The following is an 11,039-nucleotide window of genomic DNA, read 5'->3' as shown; positions in this document are numbered from 1 at the left end:
AAAATCAAGACTTGGTTGCTCAAGTGACTGAGCCACCCTGACGCCCATGGCGCTGAACTTTTAAGCACCCAACTCCCTGTTTCTAGTGCTTCCTTTACTCCATGCTCAGTTACCTGAGAGGATTCGTCCCTGACACCCACTTGTCCCTACTCTGAAGGCACTGCAGCCACAGTGGCATTAGTGTCAATCAAAATCCCACCTAGAGGGAGTGAGCCATTCTGAAAGCTGCCCAGCTCTCCAGGACACTTCAGAACTGGAGGCAGTGGTCTCAGCAAGACAGCGAGTGTAGCAGTCAGCCCCTGCTCCTCTCGTGACACTTCAAGCAAGCAAACACTGCTCTGAGCCCCCCTGCCTACTAGGTCCCCTTAGCCCAGCTGAATGGAATAGGCATTTAATTTGTACATATTACATCCCTAGAAAAAGAATCCCAGGATTTTCCTTCCTGTGTGTTTTCATCTTGTTTCTTCACAGTCCATGATGCCAACTGAGGTTGTCAGGACAATAAAACCAAACTGGCAGGACAGGACGGGAGCAGATTATTCTGCCATTTTTCTAGATCTTTGAACTGGACATCAAATCTGGGGCTGGTCACTCCGCACTTGTTAAACCTGCCCGTGAGGTTCACAATTTTCCCAGCTCTGCAATTATCCATAAACTCAAATTTGCCAATGTAACCATGCTTCATCATCACAAGTAGAAACCAGACAATGACTTTGGAGCATGGCCTAATAAGAACCTGGCATTTGCCTCTTTTCAGCATTGTTTTTTTTTTTTAAAGATTTTATTTATTTAGGGATCCCTGGGTGGCGCAGCGGTTTAGCGCCTGCCTTTGGCCCAGGGCGCGATCCTGGAGACCCGGGATCGAATCCCACGTCGGGCTCCCAGTGCATGGAGCCTGCTTCTCCCTCTGCCTGTGTCTCTGCCTCTCTCTCTCTCTCTCTCTCTGTGACTATCATTAAAATTTAAAAAAAAAAAAAGATTTTATTTATTTATTCATGAGAGACACAGAGAGAGAGAGAGGCAGAGACTCAGGCAGAGGGAGAAGCAGGTTCCATGCAGGGAGCCTGATGTGGGACTCGACCCTGGATCTCCTGGATCTCCAGGATTCCGCCCTGGGCTGAAGGTGGCGCTAAACCGCTGAGCCACCTGGGCTGCCCTCTTTTCAGCATTGTTAATGCTGTTGTGGAACATCTGCCAGGACATTCACATGCACCAACACTGCGGCCCAGAAAGATGGTGGGAAGAGCTAGATCAGATACCGCATGCAGAGTGAGGAGCGCAGTCCCTGATTCAGGTGAACAGTGAATGGCAGTGGTTTTCACTTACTTCCTGATCACTCACATCACACACAAAGCTGATCCCTTCGTATGTTTCATGTTGCCATTTAGAATCCAGGGACTGGCTTGGCTACTTCCTTCTCAAATCCCATCTCCTGTTACTTGCTCCTCTAAATATTCCTTTATTATCTGGAAAAATGCCCACCTGACTCCACTTAAATTTTAAATTGTTAAACACATGTACACAGCTAGTATTTACTGAGCACTTCCTTTGTCCCAGTTAGCATTCTAAATGCCAAAAACGTATTAAACCATTAATCTTCACAACCACCAGATGATTATCCCCATTTCACAGATGAGAAAGCTAAAGCACAGTCAAGTGACATGTTCAGCAAGTGGCTGACCTGGAGTACAACCTAAAACCTCCCACTAGTCTGTGCTTTTAAACACGTTAGACTCCCTCTGCTGGTGGAGGCTGTGTCTGCTGCCCCTGCTCCCAAATGCCAGGCAGACTGCTTTCCGTGTGGTAGGTGTCAACAAATCTGTTTTAATATATATACACACACATACACGTACATACACAGTCACATCACAGTGTGACAAATACCCCTTCTCCAACTGGGGAGAGTAACTCTACCATACTCTGGGTTCCTGGAGGCTCTCCAGAGGGAGCCGAGGCCCGGGAGTCTTCACAGATGACACCCAATAGGGGCACTTTTATTGGGCGAGTGGGAAGGGGCAGGGCGCACCTTGGGGTGTATACTGCCTGGGGCCTCACACGGGCCCAGAGCTCTGCTGCACTCTCTTCATCAGCTCTTCATCCTGCATAGACAACTCTGTCAACTTTTTGCCCATCCGCTCATGGATGTCCAGGTACTTGGAGACACAGCGGTCCAGGCACACGGACTCGCCCTTGGACAGTTCTGCTTCCTTGTAGTGGGGAGGCACGCACTTCCTGTGGCAGGCACTGGTCATTCTGGAGGGGAAGGAAGGGCAAGGTCAGCTCAGCAGCATCTTGAGGCAACCAGGAACTCTCCAACATGCCTGCCCTGCTAATTTCACATCCCAGGAAGGCAGTGTAAATCCTCAGTTCGCATCACAACCATCTGAGAAGGTCCTTGAGAGTGCTGACCTGATCTGAGCCCAAGTTTATTTAAACAGGAGCCATTAGTTGACTACTGGGTATGTTCCAGGCATCATGCCAAGTGCTTGACATGGCTGGTTATGCAGTCCTTACAATGACCCTGTGAGACAGGCACAATCTTTATCCCCATTTTACAGATAAGGAAATGTAGGCATGGAGAGCCTCAGGATCCTGTAAAGCTGGGATATGAACCCACAGGACCTCATGGCCTGCATTTTTAAATTATTTAAATATTTGGAAGTATTCTAATATACAGCCTTCAAGATAAGCCATCAAGAGAAAATACCATGGAGCTGAAGCCAATAAAACCAGAAAACATGTGGACTACTTACTGTGTACTGGGCATGATACAAACCCAATAAGAGCTCGTTATATACATTTCTTTTTTTTAAGATTTTATTTACCTATGGAACGCCTGGGTGGCTCAGCGGTTGGGCGTCTGCCTTTGGCTCAGGTTCTGATCCGGGGATCTGAGATCGAGTCCCACATCACGCTCCCTGCGAGGAGCCTGCTTCTCCCTCTGCCTGTGTCTCTGTCTCTCTCTCTGTGTCTCTCATGAATAAATAAATAAATCTTAAAAAAAAAAAGATTTTATTTATCTATTTAAGAGAGAGAGAGAGTGAGCACAAGCAACGAGAGGGGCAGAGGGAAATGGAGAAGAAGCAGACACCCCACTGAGCAGGGAGGGAGCTGGACGTGGGGCTCGATCCCAAGACCAAAACCTGAGCTAAAGGCAGACACTTAACCGACTAAGCCATCCAGGCACCCCTTGTCACACATTTCTACATTTAACATCTATAATGTCTCCTCGGGGTAGGCACCATTATTATCTCCATTTTATTTATTTATTTTTTTTACACTTGATCTTAGCCAAAAGGCTTAGAAGCAATATTTATTCATTTATTTAAAAGAACTAGTATTATGTATTTGAGAAAGAGAGCGAGCACTTGCGCGGGCATGTGTGTGGGCGAACAGGGGAGAGGGAGAGGGAGAATGTCAAGCAGGCTCCCTGCTGAGTGCAGAGCCCAATGTGAGGCTCAATCCCATGACCCTGAGATCACGACCTGCAATGAAATCAAGAGTCAGATGCTCAACTGACTGCGCCATAATGTGCCCCACCTCTATTTTATAGACGGGAAAACCACTAAACAGTCCAAGTGACTTGCCCACGGCCACACTAGTGGTGACTGGCGCAGTCATGATTTGTTCCCGCATCTGCCAAATGGTTGTGGGCACTCGTTTGGAGTCAGACCGAGGTCCTGGTCCTGACATTGCTACTGACCAACTGTGAGCCCTGTGAATGTTATTTAACCTCTAGAAGCCTCCATGTCTTCACCTTGGAATGGGACAACTAAAACCGACCCGGGGATCATTTTGAAGATCACAAAAGATGAAGGCACGTAGAATGCTCAGCATGTGCCCGAGGTGGAGTAGGAGTTTAAGAAATGTAAACCACCAAGCGGGCTGTGTGCTGTTTGCCACAAAGGCAAACGCTCAACCGTTCTGAAAGCCAACCAGACCTTGGACTGGGGCTTCTCTCGCTTGCCAAGTGCATTCCAACCTAGATGTCCAACTCCTTCTAGCGCCCCGTACGGCGTCTGCATTGGCCCTCAGCCACAAGGAGCGTAGGCGGGGGTGCGCACCCTCCGACAGGTGCCCTGAGGAAGGGTGACCTAGGATCACTGTCAAAGACAAGGAGCGCGCTGTCGGCTCTCACCTGTTGTACATATCGGCCATCATCTCCACCTCCAGCTCGGCAGCCAGCTGCTGGGCCCTGAGCGGATCCATCTCAGCGCTGCACCGTGGAAAAGATCTTCTGGCCTCCTAGTCCTGGGAGCGGACATCACCGTCAGCTTCAAGCCCTCCCGTTCCGTTTCCCATCCCAGGGAGACGTAGAGGATGCGGAAGAATCATAGGACACCGGGCGGGCAGGGGTCACTGACCTCAGTGGGCTCAACTACCCCATCTCACAGATATGGAAACTGAGGCCCAGAAGGGGAACACAGCACGTCAATGGAGGGGCTGGAAATCGAGCCCTGGCGCCCCAGCCCCTCGTGGCCACTCTACCCAGGAAAAGATCTCGGGACCGGAAAGGAACACTGAACCGCGGGGCCTGAACCTCCTGGGCGCTGGGAATTCGATCACACGCGGTGCTAAGGTTCACGGGTCCCGGTCCAGGGGCTGCACCTCTGACGTGGCGGCGCCACCATCGGGGTCACCTTGAAGCGAGAGGTCACTTACCACGGCCTGGGGCCAGTCACTGTGCCCGCGGTGTCCTCAACTTCGGGCAAAAGCTAGACAGCCACCGCACGCCCAGGTAGGCTAAGGCGGAAGCACGTGGGTCACTTCCGGGAGGGAAGTCCCGCCTCCACTTTGATCGGACTCGCTTCCGGAGTGAAGCCCCAACGAGGCGGCGCGGGGAAATCGGCTACCATAGAGAGGAGCCGCCGGCGGTGCCCGAAGGCGACTTGCAAGGGCTAGAGGGGACGCCAAAATACCATAGAGGCTTGGGCGCAGTGCAGAGCGCCTACAGCCTGGCCGTGCCGTCCCCAGGGTTTCGGCGGAGAGGTCGCAGTGCGACTGTCTGTAGGCGGGCGCCGGAGGGCGGAGCTCCGCGAAGCTTGGCCGCAGCCCCGGAGGCTCGACGGCCGGTCACAGACCCCGGCGCGGCGCGGAGAAGGAAGGACGCCCTCCAAGGGCCGTAGTGTCTGTGCTGCTCGTTACGGTCGCCCGGGCCGCTCCCAGTGCCCCGATGCCCATGCCTCGCTTCATACCAAGCAAATCAGAACGTCTGGGAGTAGGACGCAGACTTCAGTAAATGTTTCAGTTGACCTCGGGCGGTTTCTTGGTGCAGCCGAGGTTGCGAGCCAGAGCTCCCAGGACCGAGGGAGCGCAGCGGCCTGCAGGTGCTAAGCTGTCTCCGGGCTCGCAGAGAAGCGAGCTCGGGCCGCGCTCACAGGAGGACGAGCCGGGTCCGTGCAGCTTCCAGACGCCCCGGACGAGAGAGACGAACAAGAGCAATGTTGGCTGCCACCGGGGCTAACCTAGTGCATCAGAGCGAGGAGGAGGAAGGGGCTGAGGGGCTGTGAGCTGCTCTCTCCAGACCCCGTGCGTTGCTCCATCTGCACCCCTACACCACAGAAACCCACCCCCAATCCTTTTGTTTCTCAAGGGATTTCCCAGTAAACAAAGTGTAGAAGATGCAAAGCGTCCGCTGCCCATTGGAGGAGGTGGGCCGGACGCTGTGTGGCTGGTCACTGTGTGCTTCCCTCACTGCCTAAGAAAGTCAGGATCGTAAATTCAGCCCTCATGTCTCCTCCAAGGACTCCTCTTTCGCAAACCCTGTGCCCCAATCCTTGAAAATTAAGCTAGAGGTGCCTGGGTGGCTCGGTCGGTTCAGGGTCATGAGACAGAGCCCTGCCCTGGCCCCCAGCTCAGTGCAGAATCGGCTTGAGATTCTCGCCCTCTCCCTCCTCCTCTGCCTCTCCCCACGTGCAGTGCACATTTGAGCGCGTGCGCTCTCTCTCAAATAGATAAAGAAAATCTTTTTAAAAATTAAGGTACAGAAAAAAAAAAATTAAGGTACAGGTCTGCCCCAGTGGCTCAGCGGTTTAGCGGCGCCTTCAGCCCAGGGTGTGATCCTGGAGACCTCAGATCGAGTCCCACGTAGGGCTCCCTGCATGGAGCCTGCTTTCTCTCTGTGTGTCTCTCATGAATGAATGAATGAATGAATGAATGAATGAATGAATGAATAAATAAATAAATAAATAAATAAATAAATAAATAAAAATATTAAAAAATAATAAAATAGGGACGCCTGGGTGGCCCAGTGGTTGAGCATCTGCCTTTGGCTCAGGGCCAGATTCCGGGATGGAGTCCCGCATCAGGCTCCTTGCATGGACCCTGCCTTTCCTCTCTCTGCCCCTGTCTCTGCCCCTCTCTCTGTGTGTGTCTCTCATAAATAAATAAATAAATAAAATCTTTAAAAATAAAAAAAGTTAAAAATTAAAAAATAAATAAAATAAATATTTCTCAATTCATAGACACACACTTCAAAAAAAATTTAAGGTATAACAGGGGCCCCTAGCTGGCTCAGTCAGTAGAGCATTCAACTCTTGATTCCAAACCTCCCCCCACCCCCCACCCAGCCATCCTCCTGAATTTGAGCCCCACCTTGGGTGTAGAGGTTACTTAAAAACTATTTTTTTTCAATAAAATTAAGGTATGACATCTATACAGGAAAATGACTAAAATACATAAAATTTAAGCTTAATTTTTAAATATATATTTATGCTCATAAGCACCACTCAGATCAAAATACAATGTATTTCCAACACCCTTAAAAGTTATCTTATGTTCCTGACCAGTCAATACCGGCTCTCCCAAAGTTAACCAGTATTCTGACTTCTATTGCCACCAGTTAGTTTTGCCTATTCTTGAACTTCAGGTAAATGGAGTCATACACTATTTGTTGGTTTGTGCCTGACTTCTTTAGCTCAATGTAGTGTCTAAGATTTCATCCACATTGTTGTGTGTAACCATTATTCATTCTTTTTTATTGCTGTCTAGTGTTAGATTGTATGAATGAGCCACAGGTAATTTATCCATTCACTGTTGATAGATTTTTGGGTTGTTTCCAGCTTGGGGCTGTTAGAACAATGTTGCTGTGAAAACTATTGTATGTATGTTTTAGTGGACACATGTTGTAGTGGTTTTTGCTTTTAATAATATAGTCAACATATTATGGAATATAATTGCATGGGAGGGACGCCTGGGTGGCTCAGCGGTTGAGCTTGCCTTCAGCTCAGGGCATGATCCCAGGGTCCTGGAATGGAGTCCCACGTTGGATTCCTTGCAAGGAGCCTGCTTCTCCCTCTGCCTATGACCTTGCCTCTCGTGAATAAATAAATGAAATCTTTAAAAGAAAAAGAAATCGCATGGGAAAAGGAGATAGGTTCTTAAAAGTGTAATCTGTTTCCTCGATAGGATTTTTATTAGGAAAAAAAAAGGATTTTTATTAGATGTTACGAAAGCATACTATATAATTCCATTTAAATAATATTCTCAAAATGACAAAATTATAGAGACAAAGAGATAAATGGTTGCCAAGGGTTAGAGCCATCCAGGTGAGAAGAGGGAGGAAGGTGTGCCTATAAAGGAGTAGAACAAAGGAGATCTTTGTGGCAATGGAATGGTTATCCACCCAGATTGTGGAGATATTTACATGAATTTTTTTTAAGATTTCATTTATTTACTCATGAGAGACACAGAGAAAGAGAGAGGCAGAGACACAGGCAGAGGGAGAAGCAGGCTCCATGCAGGGAGCCTGACGTGGACTCAATCCTGGGACCCCAGGATCATGCCCTGGGCAGAAGGCAGGTGCTAAACCACTGAGCCACCCCGGGGTCCCTGTTTATATGAATCTAAACATGTGATAAGATGTCATAGAACTATACACACTATTGTTCCAGTGTCAATATCTTGGCTTTGATATTGCATATAGTTATGTAAGATTTAACTGTCAGTACTCTGTACTATTTATGCAACTTCCTGTAATCCTACAATTATGTCAAAATAAAAAGTTAAAACAATCCTTACAAAAAAGAAAAATAAAATATGCACTAAAAGCACCTAGTCCATGGCAGATGCTCAATAAAAAGAAATCATTGTTCTCATTCCTTTAATTTTTAGACTTTTATTAGAGCAAATTAAAAACATACAGAAAAGTGGAGAGCACAGTATACTGAACTTCCACATACCCATCACCAGACTTTAACAGTTAACATTTAGCCATATTTTCATCTGTTTTTACCTCTAACAGATAAAGTCCTTTTCCACAATGCCATTTTTTTCATGCCTTCAATTGTAGTAATGTCTTAATATAATCTTGTGCACATATACAATTTCTCCCAATTTCTCAAAAATGGCCCCTTTTGGGGCAATTGGATGGCTCAGTCAGTTAAGCATCTGCCCTGGGCTCAGGTCATGATCCTGGTCCTGGGACCAAGCTCCACGCCAGGCTCCCTGCTCAGTGAGGAGTCTGCTTCTCCCTCTCCCTCTCCCCCCAGCTTGTGCACATTTTCTCTCTCTCTCCCTCAAATAAATAAATAAAATATTTTTTAAAAAATGGCCTCTCTTTGGAGACACCTGGCTGGCTTAATTGGAGAAGCATGTGACTCTTGATCTTGAGGTTGTGAGTTTGAGCCCCATGCTGAGTGTACAGATTACTTAAAAATAAAATATTTTTTTAAAAAGGCCCCCCTTTTTTATGTGGCAAGAACACCTCACATGAGATCTACCCTCTAAACAAAGTTTTAAGTGCACAATACAGTTTTGTTAACTGTGTGCACAGTGTTGTATAACAGATCTCGAAGACTTATTCATCTTGGAACACCTGAGACTTTATTTCTATGGAACAATTCTGCACTTTCCTGCTCCTCCAAGTGCCCAGGTAATCATTGTTCTTTCTGATGATGATGTCATGGCTATTATCTACTATGAGACTGTGTCTTCCTTCCTATACTTACATGGTTGAGGATTTGAGAACCCATAGGTAGGAATTCCAATTATTCCTGTTAAGTTTCTTCTTATGAAAACAACAACAGTTTATACAGCCCCAACTTCCAAGATCTCTTTGGAATCCAGATGTGTCATCTAAAGTTGTTGACCTCTGTCCTGAGCCTCTGGCCTCTTGCTCTACCGTGTTCCACCCCTCCCACCCTCCCAGGCTCCCAGAAGGCAGTTGTGTATTTGCTACTCAGCATGGATCAGTATTGTCCTCTTGGATGGGACCTCAACCCCAAAGGAAAGGATGCAGGGTTGTCACCCAGAATCTTATATGGGCCCTGACCACTCATGAGAGACGTAGAGAATACAAAGACAGCCTAGGTGGACTCCCTTAAGAAGAGCAGGAGATAACAGAGCAAGAATGTTAGTGGCTTGAGCGGAAGGGTCATTCTAGTGGCTTGGAGACAAAGCTGGCACAGTCTTGATCACTGCTATCCACTAATACCATTCCTCACCACATCTCCTCACCTTCAGTACTGACCATCCTGTCCAAGCCACCACCATCTTACACCTGAGTTACTGCAGTAATGCCTTGACTGGTTTCCCCACCTCAGCTCATGCTCCCCCCTCAGTCTATTCTCAAAACGGCAACCAGAGTCATCTCGTCAAAAACTAAAGTTAGATCATGTCCCTTCACAACCTGAAAGGCTCCACTGGCTTCCAATCGCAGAGCAAAAGCCAACATCCTTAGAGGGGCCTTAAGCCCCACAGGACTGTTCCTCCCCCACATGACCTTCTCTCTCTCTCTCTCTCTCTCTCTCTCTCTCTATATATATATATATATATATATATATATATATATATATAACCTCATATGAATCAGGCACTTTGCTAGGCCCTGGGCACATAGCCATGGGCATGATAAAAAAAAAAAGTCTCCACTTTCATGAAGCTTAGAGTCCAGTGAGAGTCAAGTAATAAGGAAATGAACAAGCTAACTTTGGATTCCAATAAATATTGTGAAACAAATAAACCAGGCGGGAATGATGGAGAGGAACTGAAGCTGCGGAAGCCTCTCTGAGGGAACACAGTTTGAGTGGAGAGCAGGATGAGAAGGAAACAGTCTTGGAAAGAGCAGAAGCAAAAAGGTTACAGCCTTGAGTGTGGAAAGGAATCCATTTATTTCAGGAACAGAAAAGAGGTCAGTGTGGCTGAAGTGGAAGGAACTAGGGGAGGCAGCTGGGGGGAGTCCCAGGCTGCGTAAGGGATAGGGATTGTCCCCTGCACACATTCTCCCAAAGTAGTACCTCTCTGAGATCGCAGGACACATAAAGAAGATACAGGTTTGTTTTTCTGAACAAAATCTCAATTCAGGGGCACCTGGCTGACTCAGCCCGTAGAGAGCATACAACTCTTGACCTCAGGGTTGTGAGTTCAAACCCTATGGTGGACATAACATAAAAATTACTTAAAAATAAAATCTTAAAAAAAAAAAATCTCAATTCAGTACGACAATTTGTTCAGAGCCTCCTAGGTACCAGTCACGTCATCTGGCCTTGTATTTTCTGAATGCTAAGCCCAGCGTTCCATCCGAGAGCCAGAGCCTCCTCACCTGTTCACCCCTCCCCTCCACATCTCTGCGCTGTGTGAGCCCCCAGACATCCCCCTGTTGGCAGCTGTCCTGTTCACCCCCTCTGCAGCCCCCTCTCAGCAGCTGCTTCTGTCCTTGGAAGAGTAAAGGACTATTTAAAGGAACATGGGGTGAGGGGGGCAAAGGGAGCAGAAGAGGCCTAGCCTGGGCTCCGGATGGGCAGGCGAGGCCAGAGAGCTGGTGACCATCGCCCACATGGGCCTGCAGGTGGTTTTCAGGGTCCCCAGGGCCAGGCGGGTACATTGGGAAGAAAGATGGCCACAGGATGGATACCGCTGGGGTCAGGGCAGGAAAGACGCGCTGTGATTGAAAGGTGCCACCTGTCAGATCTTCACGGGAAATCTGAGCCTCCTAGGCCAAGGGGAAGTGTTGTACCAACAGGGCGGTAAACAATGCTCTTCTTCGGCTGAAGGCTCTTGAAGTGGGGGTGGGGTGGAGTGGAAGGGGGAGGAGGGGGAGG

At 48.1% G+C, this 11,039-nt stretch overlaps 1 protein-coding gene across 1 annotated transcript; it reads right to left on the bottom strand.

The window, feature by feature from the left end:
- Positions 1-1,804: 1,804 nt before the first annotated feature.
- On the bottom strand, positions 1,805-4,761 carry TIMM10 (translocase of inner mitochondrial membrane 10). Its single transcript, XM_055301088.1, has 3 exons — positions 4,663-4,761; positions 4,139-4,251; positions 1,805-2,253 (listed from the first exon to the last, which is right to left on the bottom strand). The coding sequence occupies exons 2-3, from the start codon at positions 4,207-4,209 to the stop codon at positions 2,052-2,054; spliced, it is 273 nt and encodes a 90-aa protein (XP_055157063.1). The 5' UTR covers positions 4,210-4,251; positions 4,663-4,761; the 3' UTR covers positions 1,805-2,051.
- Between the last annotated feature and the right edge of the window lie 6,278 nt (positions 4,762-11,039).

The sequence above is a fragment of the Nyctereutes procyonoides genome, unplaced genomic scaffold (assembly GCF_905146905.1).
Source record: "Nyctereutes procyonoides isolate TBG_1078 unplaced genomic scaffold, NYPRO_anot_genome, whole genome shotgun sequence".
Taxonomy (NCBI): domain Eukaryota; kingdom Metazoa; phylum Chordata; class Mammalia; order Carnivora; family Canidae; genus Nyctereutes; species Nyctereutes procyonoides.
This window is presented reverse-complemented; position numbering and strand designations above follow the sequence as displayed.

Coding starts and splice junctions, on each gene's coding strand:
- TIMM10 (XM_055301088.1), bottom strand. CDS start 4,209: ATGGATCCGCTCAGGGCCCAGCAGCTGGCTGCCGAGCTGGAGGTGGAG. Junction 2,254..4,138: donor ATGGCCGATATGTACAACAG/GTGAGAGCCGAC, acceptor CTTCCCCTCCAG/AATGACCAGTGCCTGCCACA.